Raw genomic sequence first — 24,087 nt, 5'->3', positions numbered from 1 at the left:
GACTCGCGCTTAATGTGGCTTCCCCTGTGTCCTCATTCCCTGCCTGATTCCAAATAAAGTATAAAAATGTCATTCAAAGGCAGAGAAAGAAAATATAAAAGTGTCATTCAAAGGGGCTGTCACGTGGCTCTGGGCCAGTTCTCCCTGTGCGTGCCCACCCTCCGCAGCCAGGTGAGCGCTGAGCAGCAGGTTCTGGGCTGCTTCTGACCTCCTGGGAATACCTGCCTGCCTCTGGTCCCTCCCTCCCTGGTGATGATTTTATAATCAAGGCATAAAGTGAGGGGTGTGGTAATTGCCCTGCGTAGGTGTGGATTCTCACTGCTTCTCCCAGCCCATCCAAGATTCCTCAGTCTGGGAGCAGCATAGGAGAGGAGCCAGCCACTGAGGACTCTTAGGAACGGCATGGAGAGCAAATGGAGTGGCTTGGTGCTGATCATTTCTGTGTGCCTGGGCTCCTACCAAGGTAAGGCCAGGCCTGGAGGTAGGTAGGATGTGGACAGCCCAGAAAACCCTGCTGAATCCCAAAACATCCCAGCTTTGGTGTCTAAGCTCCATAATGTGCTTCCTCTGGTGTTGGAGTTGGGCAGAGGAGAGCTGGGGAAGGTGGTACCACTGTCTGTGCTACCCACCTGGAGCTGAGAGTTGGAACTTTGGCCTGTAAAGGTGATCTCAGGGCAAAAGGGGTTTGTTCCCTCCCCTCTCTGGGATTCAGGTGCAGCTGGTGGTGTGCTGGGATGTGGAAGGAGGGAAGCTGTGACAGAGTGGGGGAGAGGGGCTGCTCTCTCTACTGCCCTTGGTTTTGGGGCCTGGCTGTTGATGTGTGAGCTGGAGGAAGGTGCTTGGTTGTCACAACAGTGTGACCATGAAGCTGCCCTTCTCTTCAGGGTCCTCTTAGGAGATACAGGAGGCAGGAAGTTGGCTCTGCTGTGGCTTGCTGAGCTCCAGGAAGGCTGATGGGGTGATGGGGATCTCTCCTCACCTCAGGAGCCCTCTCAGCACTGGCACTTGGGTATCTGTGAGTGAATCCTCCTGCAGGCAAACCTCTGCTGCTGTCCCTTAGTCATCCATCCCCAGGAACCAAGCTGGGGAAGGCCTGCTTCCAACCCCTGCTCCTTGCTTGAGGGCAGATCGCTGCTTCCTGGGGACATCTCCCCTGGAATAAGATGAGCTCTGCTCTTGCAAGCAAACCCCCCCTGTTTTAGAGTGAAGAGCCTCCCTCGCACCCCAGTTACCCCAGGCTTGGCCACTGGGCATCCCCAACATGACATGCCCAGGTTTTGTGGGTGCACACGCGTGACCCGTGCTGGCGGGGACGTGTCCGGGTGTTCCAGCCAGCAACAGGCAGAGCAGGAAAGTTCACCTGTGCTCGGCACGTCCGAGCCCCGCGGTGCCGCCTGCCCCGGGAGCCGGCGGGGCTCGGCCGCACGGCGCGGGGGTGCTGCGGCACCGGGGACCCTGCGAGCCTTGGAGAGAAGGCTTTGCGAGCTGGGAAAAGTGTATTTATGGTTCTTGCTGTAACAGGGGCGTGCGCCAGGCCGGGAATTGGGGCGCTGGGGCCCACGCTGCCACCCCCGGGGTTTATGTCACAACCGGCTCGCCAGGCTCGGCCGGCTCGGCCGGGGCGCTCCGGGGAATGCCAGCACAGCCCTGCCAGAGCTGGAGCTCGGTGCTGGATCCCCCCTGAGCGAAGCCCACCCCATGCCCCGGGCCTGGCAGACAGGAATAGGGTAGTTGTGGCTGGCCTGGAACCGCAGTGGCACGGGAGCATCCCTGCCTTGCTCCTTTCCCAAAAATGGCATCATTTAATAAGGCTGCTGCCTGTGTGCCTGACAGCATGAGGCAGCTCCAGCACACGGCTTTGAGACGTGTAGGAGAGCTCACGGGACACCAGGTGCCCCAGTTGCTTACCCCGTGGCAGTGCTTTCCACCTGGGGAAGCTCCCCCTGCTCTCAGCTGCTGGGTGTTATGATTAGTCCTAATTACTTTCTGGCCCAGAACTTGCTGCCTGACTTTCAGCTTGAGCAGGGTGAGGGGTAAGTGCTGAGCTGAGGATCTCTGCGAGCCAGGGAAGTGCAGGACCAAACCACCCGTGTCTTTTAGATCCTCCCCACCCCACCACGGGGTCCGGGCTCCAACACAGCTCCGTGACAGATGCTGCGGGACCAGATCAGAAAAAAGCTGTGGGGTTGTTGTCTCCCGCCTCCTTGGTTTTGGTGCTGCCCCTTAATGCCTCCGCTGACTTGCCATTCCTGTTTGCCCTGATGCTGGGGCCAGGGTTGAAAAACATAAATATATCCCTCTCAGCTGATGCGGCGAGCGCGGCATCGCGCAGCTGGGAAGGTGTGTGGGAAGCCTGGGAACCCGGGGGGACTCGCCCTGCCCCGGGGCCCGCCTGCCCCAGCGCTGCTGTCAGCCCGATGGGGAAATCGGGGCTGAAACACCGCCCGGCACCGCCGGGTGCGCCAGCTCTTCTGGGGCAGGCGGGGATGGTGCGGGGGGCTGGGGACCCCTCTCCCCACAACCCCCAGCCCCCGGGACTTTCCATGGGCACCTCACGCTGCAGTCTCAGGGATGAGCCGGAGGCGTTGCCAAAATCCAGAGTGCAGGGAAAGGAAAGCGGCTTTGGGGAGAAGCCCGATAAGGGCAGGGTTGGGTGGAAAGAGCAGTTTCTGCCTTTGACTTTATTCCTGCTCTGCAAAATCATAGACAGGGCTGAGGGATAAAAGCTGGATGCAAGTGCTCGGACCGGGGAGGGTTGTGCTTTGCTTAGAAACGCCTCTTGCTTAAAGCCCTGCAGCAGGGTCTGTCTGTCCCTTTGCTCTGCTGCCCCCAAATTCCCGGAGCAGCTCCCGGCCAAGGGAGGCCAAGGCGGCGAAGGGCTTGGCTTGTGCCTTCTGGCCCCTCCTCCCCAGCCGCATCCTGGGTGGGCACAGTTCCCGGTGCAAACAAGCACTGGCCCCATCCCGAATGAGTCCTGACACACCAAGGTGGCAATTAAAGCGCTGCTCTTGCGCCACGGGGCGGGCCATGCTGCCGTGCCGGGGATTTACAGCCGGGAGAAAATGCTGTCGTGGGGAGGAAATAAAACCAAAAGAACCCCACCAAAAGTGGGGTTGCTCAATCGTTGCCGGGAGCCGTGGCGTGATTATCTGGCTACCGTGCTGGGCTGAGCGCCGGCGCCCCGGGTTTGCCCGTTTTGCAAGATTTATTGCTGCTTTTATAAGCAGCCGCCTCCGCAGCTTGTCAGAGTATGCTGAGAGGCTGAGGATGAGCCTCAAATCCCCTTTGCTTCTGACCCTGTGACATCCCATTGGGAAAGCTGGCAGCCTGGCAAAACCGACCTTAAAAAATCATTTATTAATGAAACACCCCCTTCCTCCTCCACGACTTTGGGACTGAGGTGGAATCATAGCAGGAGGGCGAGGAGCATCGCTCGTTTGGGGTCTTGGGGTGCCTTGAGGGCTGACAGTCTCCTCTCCCCTCCCACAGCCGGGGCCAGCCCCCTCCACGAGTGTGGCGAGCGGCCGGAGGACTGGTGCCGCGACGCGGCCACCGCGGCCAAGTGCGGGGCGCTGGAGCTCTGCCGGCTCACGGCGTGGGACCGGGCGCTGGGGGTAACCGAGCTGGGAGCAGGGAATGCGGGGGGCTGCGGGAGAGGTGCCCGTCTGCCCCAGAACACGGGGATGGCAGGAGAATCCCCGCCCACCCACCCCAGCATCCCGCATCCCGCATCCCGCATCCCGCAGCAGCGCGTCTGCAGAGCGAATGGCAGAAGCCAATGGGTGCCCCCGGGACGTTCACACGGGGTGTTTTTTGGGTGGAGGATTGGGATTTGGGGAGGGTCTGGGTGCCGTGACAGCATCCCGACGTGTCCCCCCTCTGTCTCAGCAGAAGGGGATCCCCTGTCACCTGTGCCAGGTGGCAGTCTCTGTGGTGGGCAAGATCCTGCAGGACAACCGCACTGAGGTGGGTCTCAGTGGGAAGGGGGAGTGGGGCTGGTGCTCCTCCCTGCCAACCCCACTGAGGCCCTGACCTCTCTCTCTGTCCCCCAGGAGAAGCTGAGGCTCTTCTTGGATAAGAGATGCCAGTACCTGCCCTTCCAGGACTGGTCTGTCAAGTGCAAGAGGATGGTGGACACGGGCATCCTCGTCCTTGTCCAGCTGGGCAAGCAAGTGCTGGTAATGCAGGGGAAGCCCCAGGTTTGGGTTTTTCCACAGTTTGGGATGTCCTGGGGGCTTGCAGAGCAAAGAATGCTCCTAGAGCCTGGGACAAACCATCTGAAGGACAAGATGGAGAGGGGAACGACCCAGGGTGGGGGTGGGTGGGGTCTGGGTGTGACGGGGGAGGTGCAGCCTCAAGCCCCCACCCCACCCCTCTGCTCCCCCAGTCAGAACCGAAGGTGGTGTGTGGGACCATCAAGTTGTGCCAGCGCCGGAACAGACCCACGGGGACCTTGAAGTATCAGCAGCCACCACCAGCTGCCACAGGCCCCACCCAGGACTTTGCTGACCTCATTGCCCCCTTCATGGCCAACGTGCCCCTCCTGCTCCATCCCCAGGATCTGCCTCACAGCGAGGCCCAGGTACCGTGGCACAGGCAAGGATGGTGCTGGTCATGGAGCCATGGGACGGTTTGGGTGGGAAGGGACCTTGCAGATCATCTCATTCCAAATCCCTGCCATGAACAGGGAACATGTCCAGGTTGCTCCAAGCCCCATTGAAGCTGGCCTTGGACATTTCCAGGAATTATGCAGCCACAGCTTCTCTGGACAATCTGTGCCAGCATCCTAATGCTGCTCAGGGGTGAGAATCCCCTTAAAAGTATCACCTACTTAACAACAATTAGAGAAAGCCCCTAAAATTTCTGCGGAGATGAAATGACTTCTGGCTGGCAGTGTTGCCAATTTGGGGGGATATTTCAGGATGCAGGAGGGAAATGAGCGATGCCGGTCAGAGTGCTGCCCCAAATTGCAGCTAGTGTTTAAATCCCAGCCCAGCAAATGCAGGTTGGGGGTGGGGGGATTGGTTTTATTTTGGGGGTACCAACATGTCCCTGCCCTTGTTACCCTGCAGGAGATGGAGGAGGTGTGCGGGCACTGCCTGCAGCTGGTGACGGCCGTGCAGCAGGCGCTGGGGACCAACACTGCCTTCACCTGGGCACTGGTGGGCCACGCCAAGAGGGTCTGTGAGACCCTGACACCCGACCTGGCACAGCGGGTGAGGGGCCAGCAGGGTTTGGGCTGGGAGGGGCCTTAGGGACAATCTCATTCCACCATGGGCAGGGACCCCTTCTGCCATCCCAGGCTGCTCCAAGCCCTTTCCAGCCTGGCCTTGGACACTTCCAGGGATGTGCTGCCTTCTCCTCCTGGATGGGAGCACCTCTTGCAGATGCCTGCCCCGGGAGGTGTGGCCAGGTCGGGCCCTGACGCTGTTTCCCTCCCGCAGTGCAAGCGCTCCCTGGCCGAGTACGTGGACACGGCTGCCCAGCTGCTGCACTACCTGGTAAGAGGCTGAGGGCTCCCCGGGAGTGCCAGGGGTCACTGGGTGCCAGCTGGGGGCCTGAGTGGCACAGCCAAGGGGCCTCATCAGCAAATGCTCCCTTTTTTTTTTTTTTTAAGCTCACTGCCTAATATTCCTACAAAATATTGATTTGTTTTTCCCCTCCTCTCTGCCTTGCGTCTGCTGAAATTATGTTTTGTTTTCATCTTTTCTTGCCATTTTCTGGCCCCTCCACCGGTAGCAGGCTGAGGTAAGTGAGATCCGTGCCCTGATGCACTGAAGTTCCCCTCCCAGGTGCCAAAGCCTGCCTGATTTGGGATGTCTCTCTCCCCAGGCCCCAACGGAGCTGTGTGGCCAGCTGGGACTTTGTGCCTCCAACTCAGCGCTGCCCCTCCACACGCTGCTCACAGAGAGGTTGATGCAGGCCCTGAGCATGCTGGGGGTAAGTGGGGACCCCCTCAATTGTGCTGTGCTCCTTGAAATCCAAACACTGTAAAGAGGGAGCCTCATTTTGTATTTTATTTCACCTCTGTTTATCCAAGGTGGGGAATGCCTTACGTGGGGATGATGGTGGAATAGGATGAGGGTGGCTCTGGGGCGCTTGGCATACATCCTATCCCCTTGTCCTGACAGGACAGGGTGTGGAGCACTCCGCTGTGTGACATGTGCCAGTTCACCGTGAAGACAGTCGAGAGCCTCCTGGAGAACAACGTGACAGAGGTGAGCCCCACCGCTGCTGGGGGCTGGCACAGGGGGCCAAGGGGCAGCAGGGAGCCGGGGTTTCCCTCTTCCGCCTTGTGCCGGCAGGAGCAGCTGGTGAATGACATCGAGAAGGTGTGCTACATGCTGCCCCACGGCGTCATCGGGCAGTGCAAGGACTTCGTCAACTCCTACGGCAAGGCCGTGGTGATCATGCTGCTGGAGGCCACCGACCCCGCGGCCGTCTGCACCATGGTGCGCTGCTGCCCCCGCAGCGGGGACACCCGGCACGGTGAGCTGGCACCCCGAGCCCGGGCAGCGGGGCGTCCCCTCCGTTGGTGCTGATGTGCTGATGGCCGTGTCCTCCAGGGGCCGAATCCCCGGAGCAGCTGGCGGTGAGCGCCGGCGCCTTCTGCAACGTCTGCCAGATCCTCGTCACCTACTTCGACAACGAGCTGCTGAAGAACAAGACGCTGGAGGAGCTGGGCGAGGTGCTGGAGAAGGGCTGCGCCATGCTGCCCATGCCGCTCACCAGCAAGGTGAGCTGAGGGGGCACACCCAGGCCAGCAGAACCACCCCCGCCGCCCCCGCCGGGCTCACCCCTCTCTCCCTCCCAGTGCCAGGCGCTCGTGTTGCAGTACGAGCCGGCGGCCGTGCGGCTCTTCGTGCAGATGATGGACCCCACCTTCGTCTGCACTGTGAGTGTCTTCATCCCTGGGGCGGCCCTGGCCAAGATGGGCCTCCTTTGTCCAAGCCTGCGGGCTGGGAGAGGGTTGGGGTGATCAGACGTTCCTCATGGAGGTTTTCTTCCTCTCCCTCCCACCTTTTTCCTTTGCAATGCAGAAAATCAAAGCCTGTGACTCAGGCAAGGAGGATCTCCTGGGCTCGGCCCCCTGTGTCTGGGGCCCGCAGTACTGGTGCAAGAACATGGCCACGGCGGTCGAGTGCAGTGTAAGTGCCGGCCGTGTCCCCTCCCTGGGGCCGGAGGGTGCCGTGCCGGCGGTCCCCGCATCCCACGCCATCCCTGTCCCTCCTGCAGGCCGTCGCACACTGCCGGCGCCACGTGTGGAACTAGGAGCCATCTCCCCAGCTGGCTGGACTTGCTCTGCCGTTTGGCTGGGGATCCTGGCTCCCTTCCCTGGGACGTGCCTGCACTCACAGACGGCAATGGCAGGAGCCAACCGGCCTCGTCGCGCCGGCGGGGCTGCGGGGAACCCCAGCGGCCTCGGCCGCTTCCTCTTCCACTCCTGGGGCTTGGATTTCCAAATCAGGTTAAGGGACTCGTTAATATTTTCAGGACTAGGGATTCAGCCTTGACGTCTCTCAGGATGACTGCAAAATCCCCAACCTCTATTCCCACCTCTATCTCCATTCCCAATCCCTTCTCTACCTCTCCATCCCACCCTGAACCACTCGTACGGCTCAGATCCTGCAATGTGGATCTGTCCCCGTGGGCTGGGCTGGGTTCTGCTGCCCAAACGCTGGCCCCCCACTGCTGGCTGGCGGCGGCCTCACCTGAACATAAAATGAATGAGTTTGGGTGCCAGGATTTCCTTTCACACGCCCATCCCTGCTGGGGGTCCTGTGCTGACCCAGCCGTGGTGGTGAGGGCAGCGGGGTGCTGGCTCGTCCCTCCCCGCCGTGTCGGGGGGATGCCCGCAGTGCCTGATCCTGGGCGTGTATGGGAGCATCCCACCACAAATAAATTTTTCCCGTGAGCCTGGCTGGTTGTGTCCTTCCTCCTTGTGCTGGGCGCTGCAATGGGACTGTGGGCAAACCCGGAGAACATTTAATGCTTCCCCCAAAATCCAAGGTGCAGCAACACCCAGGGTGGCACCTCGTGAAGGTGATGGATTGAGGGGTGAGTTAAAAGAGGATCTTCTCTTCCTAAGGGGGTTTGGGCCTGATGGATGTGGGCAGGAAGGACGACAGACAGGTTACCCAAAGCCATAGACAGTGTATTTCTGAGTCCCGTAACAGACCGTGCCCGAAACTCTCCACAAGGTTACGACTGGAAACAAACCCCCGAACAAACAAACCCAAATGCAAGAGAGAAGGGGAAAGAAAAGGGCAACAAAAGACACGCACGAGTACTCGACATCCAGAAGCCTCAGTTAGTCTCTCTCTTTTTTGACATCGCAACAAGTTTTGGTAAAGCCAGCAAAATGGAGGAATGTCTTTGGGTTGGGTTTTCTTTTCTTTTTAATTTTTTGGGTCTTTCCTTACTGGAAAGGTGACATTAATGCCAAAAGGATTCGGTCTCTCCCCACACTTCCCTGGTCCTCCCCATGCTCGTGGTCGAGGTGTGACAGCTGCTTGTCCCCGGCCTGTGCCTGGGGTTGCTGTGGCAGCACATCACCTGCATCCTCACTGCACCTTCCCCCCTGTCCAGTCTGGACTCATCAGATTAATTTAGCTTTTCTTTTCCCTTTTTGTTTTTTTTTTTTTTTTAGAAAAAAAACTTTTTTTTTTTTTTTTAATAAGAAAAATAAAAAAAATTTAATGGTTTCATGGATAAATGACAGGCGAGTAAAAGCATTCCGGTCCTGAGAGCCCTCTGCCGGGGCCAAGCTCTCCAAGGCTGCCGGAGCCATCTGCACCGGCTAGCCTGGACTCCTGCAGGGAAAGAGGGGGCCAAGCACCGGTCTCGGGCTGCCCCCGGCCCCCACCACGGCCCCCCTGCTCTGTGCTTCATCCCCGCCGGCCCCGGCTCGCCTAGAGGAGCAGCAGCGGCGGCAGCACCGCTCGTCATAACTCGGTGATCTCCAGAGGGCTCTCCATGATCACCTCCCGCATCTTGTGCAGCGGGGTGGACTTGGCCGACTCGGTGCGGGCATTGTGGTCGCTGTAGCCCCCGCAGTCGGCGGTCAGAGTCTCCAGCGAGCGACCCAGCACCTTCTGGTCGTCCTCGGGCAGGCTGTTGAGGTCGGAGGCGAGCAGCGTGCCCGTGCTGCCGTGCACCACATGGATGCCGTCGGGACCCTTCAGCTCCACCGGCTGCTTGTGGCGGAAGCGCAGGCTGCCCTGGCTGGGGCTGCGCTCCTCCTCCTCGTCCTCCAGCTCCTTCTGGATCAGCTGCAAGAGAGCCATGGAGGAGGGAGGGAATCACCACCATGGCCACAGCAGCTCCTGGCTTCCCTGACTCCTGTAATGCTGGAGTCCAGCCAGAGGGAAGGGCCCTCCTCTTCTGAAGCACGCTCAGAGCTTGGTGATGAGGATCACCAGGAGACGGCCTCCAGCTGGATCGCTCCATCCTCGGGCAGATGCCCCAGCTCAGGCACCATCTGCCAGATGGGTGGTGTGTCCTGCAGCTGTCCCCAGCGTGGCCAAGGAGGATTTGGACCCAGGTTGGAATTTGGGGTTGTATGAGGGTGGAGGGGCAGGAGGCAGAGAGGGAAAGAAGATGAAGGAAGGCTGGATGAGGCTGAAGGGGGATAAGGGCATGGATAGATGGAGGGCAGAAGGGCTGAAAGGCATCTCCCATCCCACTGCTGTTCTCTGCCCTCTTTGCCCCTCATTTTGCACCCCTGTGAAAGGTAGAAGGCCACAGGAGGAGTGTCTTCTCCCCAGACCAGCCCTTCTGCACCAACACTCTCCATCCCAGCATTTTTGCCTCAAAACCCTGTGTTTTTGAGGCAAAAACCAGAGAAGCAGAAGGAAGAGAAGATGCTCCCCCACAAGGCCACAGGAGGAGTTTCTTCTCCCCAAACCAGCCCTTCTGCACCAACACTCTCCATCCCAGCATTTTTGCCTCAAAACCCTGTGTTTTTGAGGCAAAAACCAGAGAAGCAGAAGGAAGGGAAGCTTTGGCCAGCCTTGGCAGAAATGGGAGCTGATGGACAGAGCCCAGTGTGCAAAGAGGGGTGTCCTCTCCTGGGGTCAGAAAGATCAAGGGAGGAGGTGCTGTGTACTGATCAGAGGAAGCACAGAGAGTCACTGTGGGGAACTAGCAGCCTGGAAAACCAGTGAAAAAACAGCAGTGGGAACCAGTGGAAAACCGATATCTGGCTTGTTTTGACCAAGCAGAGAGTGGGGGCACCACTGGGTGACAGGGACCACAGCCACAGGGAGTGACCACAGCCTGTGGGGCCAGGAAGACACACTGCATCCCAGAGGGCACGGCAAGCACCTCCCCAGAGCCATGCACACCCTCTACCTCCGAGACCGAGGAGCGGTCCCCCTGACTGGCGGTGGCCTTATGCACCATCCGCTGGGCAAAGAGCTTTTTCAGGCGCATGTAATCATCCAGGACCACCTTCAGGAGAGTGCCCTGGGTGGAGGGGGAGAGACTGTGGGTTATCCAGGGGAGATGGGCTGCTCAGAGGGAGGCTGGCCCCACCCCAGCATTTTTTGGAGCGACACCACCCTTTGGCGCTGTGAACCTGGAAGGTGCAGCTGCGAGAGAAGAAGACTCCTGGGTGCAGCACGCCTGCCCTCAGCGCTCACCTTGATGGGTCCCTCCCGCATGATCTGCCCCAGCTTGGCAATGTTGTCGTACTCCTGGATGGCTGCCCGCAGGTAGCGGTCATCCTCGGGCTTGGCGGCGGAGGGCTCCCTGCCGAAGGTGCCCTGCGGGAGGGGACAGCGGCTCAGGAGCTGCCGGGGGTGGCAGCCGCGGGGACACGGTGTCCCGGCGGGGCCGTGTCTCACGTGGGTGCGGGCAGGGCTGTTCCAGAGGTCGGTGATCTCGCTCAGGTTCTCCGGCAGGTCGTCCTCGTGCTCCGCCTGCGCCGCCAGCTCCATGTTCCTGCAGAAGGGGTCCAGCCACACCGGGTTGGCCCTGCCCGGGGGGAGGAACAGCCATCAGGGCAGGCAAAGAGCGGCGTTATCCCTAACCCCGTCCAGAGCCGGGGGGCAGTACATGCTGAGGCTGTACTGCCTCCTCCTGCTCTGTGCAGGTATGAATTTGGCTGCTCTGGATCCAGATGGGTGTGAAACCCTGCCCATTATCTCTGCTTACCCCAAACCTGGCCAGGATTGGCAGAGATGGAGTCACAAAAGAAAGAATGATATTTTTTAGCTTAGAAAGCTCTCAGAGTGAGCATGTGTCCCAGGATCAGTAGTGCCTCATGCAGAGCAGAGCAGAGCAGAGCAGAGAGACATCATGTCTCCACCTCCTGGCTCTGAAACACAGGCATCCCTCTCTTGGGAGCAGCCTCCAGCCCCAGGAGGTGGCACTCACCCATCAAAGGAGTACTTGTTGGTGTTTGGCATGTCCATGATGTCCATGAAGCCTCTGTTCCCTGCAAAAGGCAGGGATGAGAGTTACAGGGCAGCACATTGCTGGGCTTAGCAGCAAACCATGGGGTGACATTTCTTTATTAGGGAGGGATGAAGAGGAACCAAAAAGGCAGTGAGAAACACGGTAGGGTGTGGCAGGTAACACAGAGCTTGAAGCTGAGAAAAGCCTCCCACCATCACACCTCGCTGGGCAGGATCACCTCTGATATACACCCCATGACATCCCCCATGTCTCCCTGTGGCCACCCTCCACGCCTCCCACCATCACACCTCGCTGGGCAGGATCACCTCTGATATACACCCCATGACATCCCCACCATGTCTCCCTGTGGCCACCTTCCATGCTCTTCATGCACCCCAACTCTCCCATGCTGCTGGGACACCCCAAACACTGCTCACCAGTGGAGCCAGCCACGATGGCTTTCAATTTCCTTTTATGCCTGCAAAAGAAACACAGCCAGCTGGGGTAGAAAATAAGGAACATGCTGGAAAGCAGAAGGACACATAGATTTGCAATGACCCTGCATACAGAGGGTGCATTAAATGTTGAATATTAAATAAGGGAGCTTTGAGGGGAGGTGTACTAATACCATGAGTATTAAAACCAGGCATTTTGGAGGAAGAGGCATTTGGAAGTTGATGCCCTCCTTTGCTTGCTGGCATTTCCACGGCCAGGAGAAGCCACGCTGCTCCCCCTGGTCTAAGGGGACATTGCAGAGGCTGAGCAGAGCCCAAGAGTTACTCACACTGTCCGGTAGTACCAGTTCATGAGGATGAAGAGCATGGCAGCCAGGAAGAGCAGGACGGCCAGCACGATGATTGCCATCTAGGAGAGACAGAGGCACAGGGAAACATCTGGCATGCAGCCAGCACCTGCTCTGGCCACATGCCCCAAGTTATATGGGTGGAACTACTCTGCAGGCACTGACCAGTCCCCATGGGAAGGGACACCACCCCCAGAGGGCTGGAGCAGCTCCTCCAAGCCCAGCTGGACCCTTACCTGCAGAGCCGAGAGGTCGTCTGGTGCCCGGGCAGTAATGGCAGGCTGCACGTCCAGCACGTTGTAGTTCCTGAAGAGATTCCTCAGCTGCTCCTTGTTCTCGTCTATCATCTGAATAACCCTGGGAAGAGAAGGGTTGCTTGGGCACCTTGACATTGGTCAGGGTCCCCATGGAGCCAGGCTGGTGGGGGGCCAGGGGGCGTACCGCTCCACGTCCAGGATGCGGTTGGTCTCCCTGTTCACCACATGGATCAGCAGCTCTGTCTGGGCAAAGTTCACCCGGCCTTTCTTGTCAACGTGGAACTGGGGAGAGACAGCAAGGTCTGCAGGTGGGAGAGAAGTCTCCTCCTGAGCATGCCTCGAGGTGTGCTTCTGTGGCAGGAGACTCTCAAGCATCAGTCTGGACCCCTTCAGTACACCCCAGCCTGGGGTGTTTCCATCACCTTCAGAGCCCAGGGGTACCTATGGTTATCCAGGCAGGATTCCCTCGAAGGAGACCTCCCAAACAGCATGTGGAAGGCCATCTACCCCTCAAAGCAAGCTCCAAGGCAGATGGTTACCTGCACGTCGTCCGTGTTGACGATGGCGCCCGTGATGTTTGAGAGCAGGCTGATGAACTCCTCCTCAAACTGCCTGACCTTGTCAGGGATCTCGTTGATGATGATTTTGACCCGCTGGTCATCCCGCAGGATGTAAATCCCCACAATGGCCGTGTCATTGTGGCCCACTAGGTCAGAGGCCATAATGTCCACCACAAAGTAACCAGGGTTGTAGGCCGTGAAGAGGTCAAAGGTTCGCAGGATGCCATCAAGGGTTCCTGTGGAATGCATGGTGACAAGCTCGGGATCAGTGGCCCCAGCCACAGGGACATCTTTGGCCACAGGGATATCTCTGCCTGAGTCCCCATGCTCCTGCAGCAGGCTGGGCACCCACCGATGCTGAAGATGTTGGCCACCTCCTCGGAGTCATTGGAGTGCTGCTTGATGTAGCGGATGCCCAGGATGTTGTACAGGACCAGGCTGTTATTGCCCACGTCGGCATCCACTGCGAGCACTCTGATCAGCTCCGACCCCACCTTGGCATCGGTGGCAACCCCTTTGAGGGAGAGATGGGAAAGGGACCTGGGGCCAGGCTGGCTCTCGCTGCCCCTTTACCCTGCTGGATTTTCCTGGCAGTATCTCTGGCTCCAGGTGCCCCCCAGCCCCTGGCACCTCTTACCCGCCGTGTACTCCGACTTGGTGAACTGGGGGGACTGGTCATTGATGTCGTCCAGGAAGATCCGCACCTCCTGCAGGGTCAGGTCCTCGCTGAGGTCCCAGAACTGGGCTCTTGCTGCCCGCTGGCCCCTGGGAGGAGCCCAGTTCCTCTGGCTGGATGCTTTGACGATGATGGAGTGGTACGGCTCCTTCTCCCGGTCCAGGTCTCGCAAGACCTTCAGCTTCCCTTCTCGGCTCAGCTGGAAGTTGCTCTCCTGGTTCCCAGCTGGGTGCAGGAAGGCATCCCCAGTCAGTCCTCTTTGGGCTTGGCACTTCCAAAATGCCACCTTGCCCATTGAGCAGGGCAGAGAGGCAGCAAGGAGAGGAGGGAAATCCTGGGTGAGAGGTGTGTGGGGGACACAGAGCTGCCATCTCCACGCCCACCTGCTATGAAGTAGTAGACGATGGCATTGGAGCCCTCATCTGCATCCACTGCACCGGTGACATTCCCCACCACGGTGCCTGGCCGTGAGTGCTCTGGGACAGAGAGTGCCTGGTACTGGGGATGATCCCTCTGCCAGAGACCCCGGGGAAAGGAACGTCATGAGCACTGGGGCTGCTTTAAACAAAAGCAGACAAATCCCACGGTGCTCCCCACCATGGTGACGCCCAGGTGTGCACACTCCATCACACGTGCTCGCTGGCATCGCCATCCCTGCATGCCCTGCATCCCACCCCCTTCACCCCGGTGCCTTACAGGTGGCCTGAGGAAGACGGGTTCATTGTCATCGATGTCATCGAGCGCTACCTGGAGGGGCTGCATGGTCTCGTAGGGGGGCTGGCCCTGGTCACAGGCCACGATGATCAGCTGGGGAGAGAGGCAAAAGGGCTGTCCTGGGCAAAACCACACATCACTGGGAGATGGGCTGGGAGACATCACTGAGGCAGAGACAGAGAGGACAGCTGGATGCTGGAGAATTCTGGGGGGATTTAACAGGGAATTGGGTGCTGGCCCACCAGGATGCAACCCCTATAGGACACTTGATAACCACCCAGCTCCTGCTAAGGTGTGATATCTCCACAGCTGTGTCAGCTGATGCCATCCCCACCACATCACATGCATCCCACCAGCCCCATGCCGGACCCACAGCCCCAAGGCCCACGCAGGCCCGTGGCTGGCTCACGTTGTACACTGCCTGCTTCTCCCGGTCCAGCCGCATGGCCGTCTGGATCAGCCCGCTGACCGAGTCGATGCTGAAATACTCCCAGTCCTTGTTCCCTGCCCCCGTTTTCAGCAGGTTGTAGAGCACCACTCCGTTGAGACCCTCGTCTTTGTCCGTGGCATAGACCTCATAGACGTTGGATCGCAGGGGGATCTCCTGCTTGCACACACACAGCCCTTCAGCCTTGGCACTGCACGCAAACCCCCTGCTCCCCCTGCCCCTCCAGGCCCCCTTGGTCCAAAATCCCTTGGGTTTGGAGGTCAGCAAGCTCCCACCACCTGAAACCCAACAGGGGGCTGGCAACATGGAGCCATGATCCCCTCTGGCCTGGTGGCTGGAGACTGGCTGAGGCAGTGTCTGGGTGGCTGGGGACTGGCTGGGACATGCACTGGGGACTGGCTGAGTCAAGCCTGGCTTCTCAGAAAGGAGAAGCATCTCAAGTGTCAGCATTTCCAGCCCATGTTTATAAGCACGGTCTGCACGCACCAACTATCTGCTAATTCTGAGTGCTGCTGGGGTTTCTGTTCCCCAAATCTTCCCCAGCACCCTGCTCACACATATGGAGAGAGGCTGTTTTGGAACGTCCACCCTGATGACCCAAACCTTCTTGCCACGTGCTAAATCAAGGTCTTGTTGCATCCCCAGCAGAGATGGAGTTTGGATTTTGCTGTTATAAGCAGGAGTGCTCCTGAACACACTCCCAGCATGCCAGGACCCTGCTCCCTCCCAAGGGATTTACCTCCTTGATGTGCAGGATGGTGCCGTTGGGCGGGCGGACGAAGACGGGGCGGTTGTCATTGATGTCGATGACCTCGATGTGGAGCATGGTGGTCCCCCAGAGAGGGGGATGCCCCTTGTCCGTGGCCACCACAGTCAGGTTGAACCTCTCGTAGGACTGCAGGCGCCGCCGGGATGTGACAAGCCCAGAGTCCTTATTGATCTTGAAAGCCTCTGGGGACAGAGACAAACCCCACATCTCTGGCTCAGGACACTTTGCATCAGATAAATAATGACTAGAAATGAGTATAACTAGCTGAAGTGCACCCCCCACAGCAGGCCAGGGGTGTGGGTGGTCTCAGGGCTTTCAGAGCATGCCAGCCCATTGCCACATCCTTGTCTCTGGGACCTACTCCCTTGTCAGCCCTGTCTGTGCTTCACTCCTGCCCAGGCTGGAACAGTGGAGCCTGATTTCTGCAATTTCTCGGTGTGCAGATATACTGGATTTCAGGCACTGTCACTGTCCACTCACATCTCTTTGCCCTTCAAAGCCTTCACCTAAAGCAGGCAGTGAGTTTGCTCCAAGACACAGTGGGTGTAACAGAGAGTCCTGCTGGGGTGGGGAAGACAAGAGCATAAGCCAAGGCTGGGCTGCAGGATGAAGGCAGGCAAAGCCCTAACATCCCACCCCAGGAGGAACTGGAAACTGCAGAGAAATGGAGAAAGCTCCGACTTTCAGTATCGCTCCCAGGAGTCCAAACCAGCCACAGGAGATGGGGTGTAGGCTTGGTGTCTATGACTCTATCCTCCGCATAACCCTCCTCCCTGGGGAAGATCCCCCTGTCCCCAGCACCTACCTGCTCCAGGACCCTCGATGCTGTAGGTCACCACGCCGTTGTCCCCTTCGTCCAGGTCGGTGGCACTCATGGTGATCACTGACGTCCCCGCCGGCTCATTCTCGTAGACGCTGGTGCTGAACTGGCTCTTGCTGAACTGGGGCCTGACATCGTTGATGTCCAGCACTGTGATCAGCACCTTTGACAAAGCACAGCCAGCTGGGTGATGTGAGGCTGGGGAAGGCTGGGCAGCCCCTGGGGCCATAGCCCTGCTGTGACCTGCAGCTCTGCTGCTGGAGAGAGGTGCCCTTCCTGCTATTTGTTTAACTCCACCAGCTGAATTCCTGCCTCCAACAATGGGGGCCGCCGTGGCTGGGGCACCCATTCATGCCACGGCAATGCAGACAATAGTGTCACCCTCTCCTGCCCCTCCTGCCGACGTGCTGTCCCCACAGCACAAAGTGCCCTGCACCATCCACCCCACAGCTCCTGGCGTCACCCGCTCTTCCTTCTGCCCACCTCCCCCCAGTCCAGCCACTGGGGAGGAAAGGTGGGGCTTTAACACCTTCTTGCTGGTGACCAGCAGCCAAGGGGTGACGAGAGGAGGAGAGCCCTACCTGCACAGAGTTCTCCCGACGGTTACTGGAGACATCCCCAGGGTTGTCCCTGGCCACGGCTGTCAGTGTGTAGTGATCCTTCTTTTCCCGGTCCAGGGCTGACAGGATGTAGATGTCACCCTGCAGCACACAGAGACCTTCAGGTGGACCTCGTCTGGCAGAGCTGGTACTCAAGAAGGGGCAGAAGGTGAGGTGTGGGAGCAAGGCACAAACTGGGACCATTTCAGCCTCCCCTCCCCTTCCCTGCTCTGTTCCAGCCTCGGCTGGCTCCTTACCGTGTTGGGATTTATCCCAAACTTGCCCTCTCCATCGCCTAGGCTGTACTGGATGAGAGCGAACTGCCCGGAATCTGCATCGGTGGCTGTGACACTCAGGATGACCGTCCCCAGTGGCACATCCTCAAAGACAGCTTTCTGCAACAGAGGGAGCAGCAGGACCGGCTCAGCCCGTGCTGGCTCAGTGGGCAGTGACCGAGGGCACAGCTGGCACCCAGCACTGGGCACAGCCAGACAAGGTGCTGGCACAAAGCGTGTGCCAGGGTTGATCATCTTCTCCAAATAGCTCAAGCACAGGCAGAGGGAAGAAAAGGTGTCCCTGGAGAGCCCCCAGCTCCATGCCTGTCCTCACTGGGCAGGCAGGGCCCAGCCCCACACAGTTTGTCAGGGGTGCTCACCTGGTAGGATGGTTGGCTGAAAACAGGGTTGTTGTCATTGATGTCCACGATCTGGAGGTACACGGGGATCTCCGCGGATCTGCGGGGAGAGCCGTTGTCGGAGGCGCGGACGGTGAAGTTCAGCCACTGCACCTCCTCATAGTCCACTGTCCTGTTGGCCACAACCTTCCCTAGAGGATGGCAGACCCTGAAATGAGAAACCTGACCCAGGTCACCGACCTGCCCCAGAGTCCCACCTCCCCAGACCACCAACCTGCCGAATGGTCTTCCAGACAGGCGTAACCTTCCGGAGAGAGGTTCAGCAGCTCGTAGGTGATCTGCCCATTGGCACCTTTGTCTGGGTCCACTGCTGAGATGGAGATGAGCGTGGTGCCCTGCGTGGCTCCCTCCAGGATCCGCTCAGTGAAGTAGGTGACCCCGAAGGGGCGGAAGCGGGGTGTGTTGTCATTGACATCCAAGACATTGACTGTCAGCTTGGCTGTGGCCATGGTGGAGATCATAGGGGGTAGGGGGAGAGAACAACAAGTGAGAAACAGAAGGGAAGGAAGGTTGGGAAGAAGAAGGGTTGTAAAGCCACAAGTTTGAAAGTCCAGGAAAGCCAGCAGGTGCTGGTTCATCAAGAAAATTGCAATATGCCCCAAAGCCACTATGCCCTGAACACACTATGGGTGTTCTTATGCTGCAGTGGGACACCTGCTCCTGATCTTTGTGTGTCTTCTCACACATGAGCCTGAATTTACCCAAAGTGGGGTGGCAAGATATGATAGGTGATAAGATATGATAGGAATGGTAATGAAGAGATGAGTGTCTCCCATGGTAAGGTTATGGGCACGCAGTCCTTTCCACGCCCACTGCAGCCCTGGGATGTCTGAGACATTCTCTAAAGAAGTCCTCAGGGGAGAATCTGAACATGATGGGAGCTTGTCCAGGACTGGTCCCACTGGAAATGTTGCTGGTCAGGATGAAGAGGAAGGTGGGAGAGCTTCTGGTTACCCAGAAGCTGCACTGGTGCCTGGGAAGGGCTGTGCCAGTCCCTGTCCCCACACTGCCTGGGCAGAGCCCACCCTTACCATTGGGCACGCTGACTGAGCGGTCGATGACTTCGCTGGCGTTGTCATGGACAGAGATGGTGACCTCGTAGGTGGCCACTAGTTCACGGTTCAGGGGAGTTTTGATCTTCACAGCTCCTGGGAATCCCGAAAAGATGGATGTCACAGGCTGTGCCTGTGCCACTCCTGGGCAGGGAGGTGTGTACCAGCCCACTGCTGCATCCTGCACCACGTTTGTTCTCCTGCCTCTCCAAAGAGTGAATGAGGAAAACACTCGAGAGCTACAGGAAGAGACAACTGCTCTCCCCCTGCTCACCACGTCCTTCCTACCTGCCTGTTCCACACGGCCTCAGGTGATTCCAGCTGCGCATGTAAAAGAGGTTTGGGAGCAGCTGTTGCTGCTCCTCATCCACCTGAGCTCAGCATCTTTAACAACCTTGTTCTGTATCTTTTCCAACAAGGGCATTTTTCTGTCCTGGATCAGCTTTGTGCCTCCAAAAGAGATGTGGGGAGCCCCTGGCCCTCCTTGCCCAAAGGAGGGCATCACCTGTCCTGGAATGCCCCCTTGCTCCCCCAGGGAGGGAGGTTTGGTCCAGTCTGCCAAGGCTGAGCAGCCCCTGGCCCGCAATGGAGGCCATCTCTGCCAGTGGAGATGGGTGAGATGGAGGGAGGCCATGGGTGGCACAGAGACAGAAATGAGCACAGACACAGAGACAAACCTGGTACGCTGAGAGCTGGAAAGAAAGCAAAGTTAAGTCAGTTAGACAGGAAAGAGAAGACAGGGCAGGGTGAAACAGGGCAGCTGGAGGACAGCAGGGAGGCAGGAGAGGAGCACCACCGCCCTGTACCTCGGACACCTACCTCCAGGCAGAGAAGAAGAAGTAGAAGCAGAAGTGAGGAGAGGGGTCCACACTGCCCACTCCGCCCTTCCCGCTCTCCTACCTGTCCTAAAATCCACTGTGAATGCTCCCTGCTGTTCGGGCACCAGCGCGTCCGTGTCATCGCGGGCCACGATCCCCAGCAGGTAGTACTCCAGGCGAGGGTGCAGGTCCCTGTCGATGGCGGTCACCTCGGCCACCACAGTGCCAGGGGGAGCTGACTCGGGGATGCTGACGGTCTGGATGGGGTTGATGAACTCGGGCCGGCAGTCGTTGATGTCATCGATGACGATGCTGACGGTGGCAGTGCCTGACAGCGCCGGCGTGCCCTGGTCCACGGCCACCACCGTCAGCCGGTAGGCATCGCGCTCCTCCCGGTCAATGGTGATGTTGGCCACGCGGATCACCCCCGTGGTGGCATCAATCAGGAACCTGTCCTGGCCACCACCCTCAATACGGTAGTCCAGCTGTTGGTTGAGGCCACTGTCAGCATCCGTGGCTGTCACCTGGAGGACGGAGAAGCCTGGAAAGGTGGGACACAGCCCTCTCAAGAGAGGGTTGGAGAGCAGTAGTAACAAGCCCTTGGTCCCAAATATCATCAAGCGACATGGGCAGCCTCAATTCCCAGATTTTCCCTTTACCCTATCCTGGCCAACTGTGTCATTGGGAACTGGATCTTCACAGTCCCAAGGGGACACCGAGGTCACCCCATTTCCCACCCTCACATCCAGTCCTGACCTGGAGGGCTGTTCTCCAACAGCCGCGCCGTGATGGATGCTGGCTGGAAAACAGGGCGGTTGTCATTGTCATCCAGGATGGTCACTGCCAGGCTGGCAGTGCTGTTCAGCCCCCCCACATCACGAGCCACCAGTGTGAATTCCAGGTGAGGGTCCAGCAAAGCCTCTCGGTCTATCACACCACCGGGCTTCACCGAAACCACACCTGGAGAAGGGGAAAAGCCTGGTGGCAGACCACATGGGGACCTGGTGGCCCTGGGCTGGGGACAGACCAGCTGAGCCACCCCACCTGTCTTGTTGTTGATAACAAAGAGGTCCAGGGATGCCTTCAGGAGCTCGTAGGTCACCACGGCATTGCTGCCCTGGTCAGCATCCAGAGCTAGGATGGGTCCATTGAGCATTGTGACGGGAGTCCCTGGACGAGATGACAGAAGCATTAGGGAGGGTGGCAGTCCCCCGCAGGGCCCCCCTGTCCCCCTCCCACCCCAGTGACACATGAGGGACAGCAATGAATGGATGGAGGAGGTGACAGAGCCGGGCCTCATGGGGTGTGAGGCACTGGGGGGTGGCTGCTGCAGCCTTGCAGACCGACTCGCGAGGCCCAGGAGAGGTGGAGGGACATCCAGCTAAAAGCAAACAGACAGACACATCCATCAGAGGGGTGGCAGCAGCACCCTGCCACCGAGGGTGTCACCTGGAGGCACCCAAACCCTTTGCTTGAGAAGTTGCTCAATGGTGGGACAGGATACCTGAGGTCTTGGAGCAATTTAAATGGCAGGAAGGCAACACAAAATAATAAGAATAGTGTTTCTAGCTCTTTGTCTGGGAAATGTCTATCTGGACAGGCTGGACTCTTAAAAATCTCTGACCCCTGGAGCAAGGCAGTTCCAGGTGATGGAGAGATGGCAGCCCATCCTCTTCAGGGCATTGGGCAGATGGGTGCCCTCCAGGCTGCCTCCATGGCTCTGCTCAGCTCACGGGCACCTGCTGCAGCTGAGCAAATCCCAGATTTGGTGCCCATTTTTGACCTGTGGCAGGAAGGGTTTTCACAAGCAGAATGAACCAAAGCTATGCTCTCCTCAAGGCTCATCAAGGCACAAGCTTCTCAAACTCAGCATCCCTGTCCCAATGAACTGCAGCCCTGCCCTGCCCAACATCCTGTCTCCTCCACCACAGCAAGGAGACACGTCCCCTCATCCAGCCCTGAAGGGAGTCTCCAGGAACCACATAAGGGAGTGAAGAGAGACCTACCAGGGGGCGAGTTCTCCATCACCTCAGCCTGGTAGGAGCTCTGGGTGAAGAGGGGGCGGTTGTCATTCTCATCCGCTATGGAAATGACCAGCAGGTCAAAATCCTAAAGGAAAATTCGGACAAGAGGGCGATGACCATAATGTCCTTTCCTTGAGCTCACCTTCCCCCTCTGGGGCATTCAAATGTTCCACTATCATTGTGGCTGTCCAGCTCTCCAGCCCAACACTGTCCCACCTTCCATGACATCTACTGGTGCTGCATGGAGTCAACAAATGACTTCGGACTTGCCCTAGATCCTACTGGTCCTGTTCTCTGCTGGGAATGGGGCTGTAGCCCCCTCCCTGTGATCCCCAGGTGCTTTGTGGGGATGGGGCTGCTCTCAGAAACACCGTGGGTAAAGTCACCGCCTATTCTTGGCCATTTTTCCCACCTGCCATCCCGTGTGCCCCTCTGGAGGCCCTGGCAGTGTCCGTAATTACCCGCCTGGCATTGCGGATGTTCTCGGGGTTGTCCTTCACCGTGACCGTCAGCCTGTACTCGGCCACCCGCTCCCTGTCCAGCGGGCGGTTCACATACACAATGCCACTCTACCGGGAAAAACAAGGGAGAAAACACCACGTGGGATGCGAGGAATGCTTCCCCTGGGGCATTTCCTGCCAGGACAAGGATGCCAGACGGCACAGCTGGGTTCCCACCCCCCTTATCCCATCATGCCAGCCCCCTCCCGGGCCCTACGGTGCTGTTGATGTAGAAGGCATTCTCCGTGTTCCCTGCTGTTATATCGAAGGTCAGGAGGGCGTTGGGGCCCTGGTCCGCGTCCCGGGCGAGGACGCGGGTGACGAAGCTGGAGACGGCGGCGTTCTCGCTCAGGGTGAGGTTCATCGGGAGGTTCAGGAGCACGGGGTCGTTGTCGTTGATGTCCAGCACGCGGACACCCACCAGGATCTGCCAGGGAGAGAAGCAGGGCGGGCATGTGGCACACGTTTCCAGGCCTCCCATCCTTTTCTTGCACTCCCCAGGCAAGAGGTGGGCTTCCCCAACTCAACCCAGCCTAGGGACAAGGAGAAGGAGGTGCAGGGGAGGAGAATGAAGCCAGAGGCCAAAAGGGAAGGAACTAAGCATGGGGGACAGCTTACAGCCCCCCGTGCCAGCCTGGGGGACTCACAGTGGAGCTGAGGGGAGGCACGCCCCGGTCCCGGGCGGCGATGGTAAGGTTATAGAAGGGGATGTTCTCACGGTCCAGCTCAGCGTCCTTCCGCACCCGCAGCTCTCCTTCCACCGGGGAGATGACAAATTCCCCTGCCGGAGACAGTGGGGCCCTGGCTCTCACCGTGCTTTGGCTCCCCAAGGGAGTGCCTTGTCTGGGAGCTGGGGTACTATGGCAGGTTTGGGGACAAACCCATGCCCCGTTACTGCAGGGACAGGAGGATTGACAGCTGGGGACTGTGCTGGATGCACTCCCAGGTAGCAGCAGAAGCAGGGGATGGGGTGAATGGCCAAACAAGAGGTGCCCGTTCCTGTTTTCTGGGCCTTTCTGAAGATGCCAACAGCCCCTCCGTGCCCTGGGATGGCCAGAGCAGGCTGGGCTACACAGCACAGACCCCCCAAGAGCCAAAGGGCCTTGTCCTGCCTGTTCTGGAAAAGCTTTGCAGTGAGGTCAGGTGGGAGATGGGACTGGGCTCCACTTTCCAGATTCTCTGGACTGCAGTCATCACTCTCTTCACCAAGGGACATCCAGATACCCCCATGGTCAGGAATGCCCCCAGCTCCTCTGCCATCTGCACCATGGTGCTGGTGGAGCTGTGAGTGCTGGAGAACAACTCGGTCCCCTGACACTCTGCTAATCCCACAGGGACTTAGGGACGAGGTTCAGTTTCTCTTTCTGTGCATTGTTTTTTCACCTTTTCAACTTCTTTATGCCTTTAGTGTTTAGCAGTTTCCCCCCTTCCCTCCACAAGCCCCAGCCACCCCCTGTCCAGACACGAACAGGTTAAGTTTCCTGTTGCTCAAAACAGGATTTCCTGGTGTCGACAGGCTGAGCTGGGAGGGAGGATGGCTTTTCTGAAGCGCTTCCTCCCCGGGCTCCTGCAAGCCAGGCTCTTCCATGGGGCAGCCAGCAGAAGAGGGGACGCCCCGTGTCCCCACTCACCGAGGGGGTCCCCGGCGATGATGCTGTATTCCACTTGTCCACTGGGTCCCGAGTCCCCGTCGTGGGCCAGGAAAGTCCAGACACGAGGGCCGGGCTGCCCCTCGGTGACATCGAAGGGACCCTCGTAGGGCCGTGGGAAGGTGGGACAGTTGTCGTTGATGTCATTGAGGTTCACCAGCACCTGCGGCCACGGTGAGAAGCATGAGGGTTGTGAGAGGAGAGGGATGGAAGGGGAAGGGAAGACTGCCCCGCTGGCCATGAGCATGGAAGCTGTGGATGGGTGACATGGCAAAACACCTCCTGTATTTCTGGCTTTCCTGGGT

General features: G+C 58.7%; 2 protein-coding genes across 2 annotated transcripts in view; one reads left to right on the top strand and one right to left on the bottom strand.

The window, feature by feature from the left end:
- The first annotated feature begins 240 nt into the window (after positions 1–240).
- LOC121365684 (prosaposin-like) lies at positions 241–7,413 on the top strand. Its single transcript, XM_041490070.1, has 15 exons — positions 241–463; positions 3,490–3,614; positions 3,892–3,966; positions 4,053–4,178; positions 4,388–4,582; positions 5,073–5,216; positions 5,445–5,501; positions 5,740–5,748; positions 5,833–5,940; positions 6,132–6,218; positions 6,306–6,489; positions 6,567–6,736; positions 6,815–6,895; positions 7,041–7,148; positions 7,237–7,413. The coding sequence occupies exons 1-15, from the start codon at positions 403–405 to the stop codon at positions 7,270–7,272; spliced, it is 1,566 nt and encodes a 521-aa protein (XP_041346004.1). The 5' UTR covers positions 241–402; the 3' UTR covers positions 7,273–7,413.
- A 1,264-nt stretch (positions 7,414–8,677) lies between these two features.
- CDH23 (cadherin related 23) overlaps positions 8,678–24,087 on the bottom strand; it is a 178,118-nt gene continuing 162,708 nt past the window's right edge. Inside the window, exons 38-67 of the mRNA XM_041490062.1 lie at positions 23,765–23,945; positions 22,781–22,914; positions 22,351–22,560; positions 22,095–22,202; positions 21,616–21,718; positions 20,654–20,779; positions 20,366–20,569; positions 19,692–20,150; positions 18,771–18,887; positions 17,954–18,178; positions 17,701–17,870; positions 17,303–17,440; positions 17,028–17,147; positions 16,432–16,609; positions 15,597–15,808; positions 14,819–15,013; positions 14,392–14,502; positions 14,079–14,208; positions 13,657–13,920; positions 13,372–13,533; positions 12,999–13,255; positions 12,644–12,741; positions 12,439–12,559; positions 12,185–12,264; positions 11,838–11,878; positions 11,380–11,440; positions 10,848–10,977; positions 10,644–10,766; positions 10,354–10,467; positions 8,678–9,272 (exon numbers count right to left, since the gene is read on the bottom strand). Coding sequence (XP_041345996.1) covers positions 8,946–9,272; positions 10,354–10,467; positions 10,644–10,766; positions 10,848–10,977; positions 11,380–11,440; positions 11,838–11,878; positions 12,185–12,264; positions 12,439–12,559; positions 12,644–12,741; positions 12,999–13,255; positions 13,372–13,533; positions 13,657–13,920; positions 14,079–14,208; positions 14,392–14,502; positions 14,819–15,013; positions 15,597–15,808; positions 16,432–16,609; positions 17,028–17,147; positions 17,303–17,440; positions 17,701–17,870; positions 17,954–18,178; positions 18,771–18,887; positions 19,692–20,150; positions 20,366–20,569; positions 20,654–20,779; positions 21,616–21,718; positions 22,095–22,202; positions 22,351–22,560; positions 22,781–22,914; positions 23,765–23,945 — 4,899 coding nt within the window. The 3' untranslated portion in view covers positions 8,678–8,945. The remainder of the gene's footprint in view (positions 9,273–10,353; positions 10,468–10,643; positions 10,767–10,847; positions 10,978–11,379; positions 11,441–11,837; positions 11,879–12,184; positions 12,265–12,438; positions 12,560–12,643; positions 12,742–12,998; positions 13,256–13,371; positions 13,534–13,656; positions 13,921–14,078; positions 14,209–14,391; positions 14,503–14,818; positions 15,014–15,596; positions 15,809–16,431; positions 16,610–17,027; positions 17,148–17,302; positions 17,441–17,700; positions 17,871–17,953; positions 18,179–18,770; positions 18,888–19,691; positions 20,151–20,365; positions 20,570–20,653; positions 20,780–21,615; positions 21,719–22,094; positions 22,203–22,350; positions 22,561–22,780; positions 22,915–23,764; positions 23,946–24,087) is intronic.

This window comes from Pyrgilauda ruficollis, unplaced genomic scaffold, assembly GCF_017590135.1.
Source record: "Pyrgilauda ruficollis isolate IOZ18807 unplaced genomic scaffold, ASM1759013v1 scaffold98, whole genome shotgun sequence".
NCBI lineage: Eukaryota > Metazoa > Chordata > Aves > Passeriformes > Passeridae > Pyrgilauda > Pyrgilauda ruficollis.
Note: the sequence above shows the minus strand (reverse complement) of the source record. Positions and strands in the feature narration are given on the sequence as shown.

What these genes read in the sequence shown, in the direction of transcription:
- LOC121365684 (XM_041490070.1), top strand. Translation starts at nt 403, where the DNA reads ATGGAGAGCAAATGGAGTGGCTTGGTGCTGATCATTTCTGTGTGCCTG. An exon ending in AGGCCCTGAGCATGCTGGGG is followed by an intron (nt 5,941 to 6,131) that starts GTAAGTGGGGAC and finishes TTGTCCTGACAG; the next exon opens with GACAGGGTGTGGAGCACTCC. An exon ending in CAGCGGGGACACCCGGCACG is followed by an intron (nt 6,490 to 6,566) that starts GTGAGCTGGCAC and finishes CGTGTCCTCCAG; the next exon opens with GGGCCGAATCCCCGGAGCAG.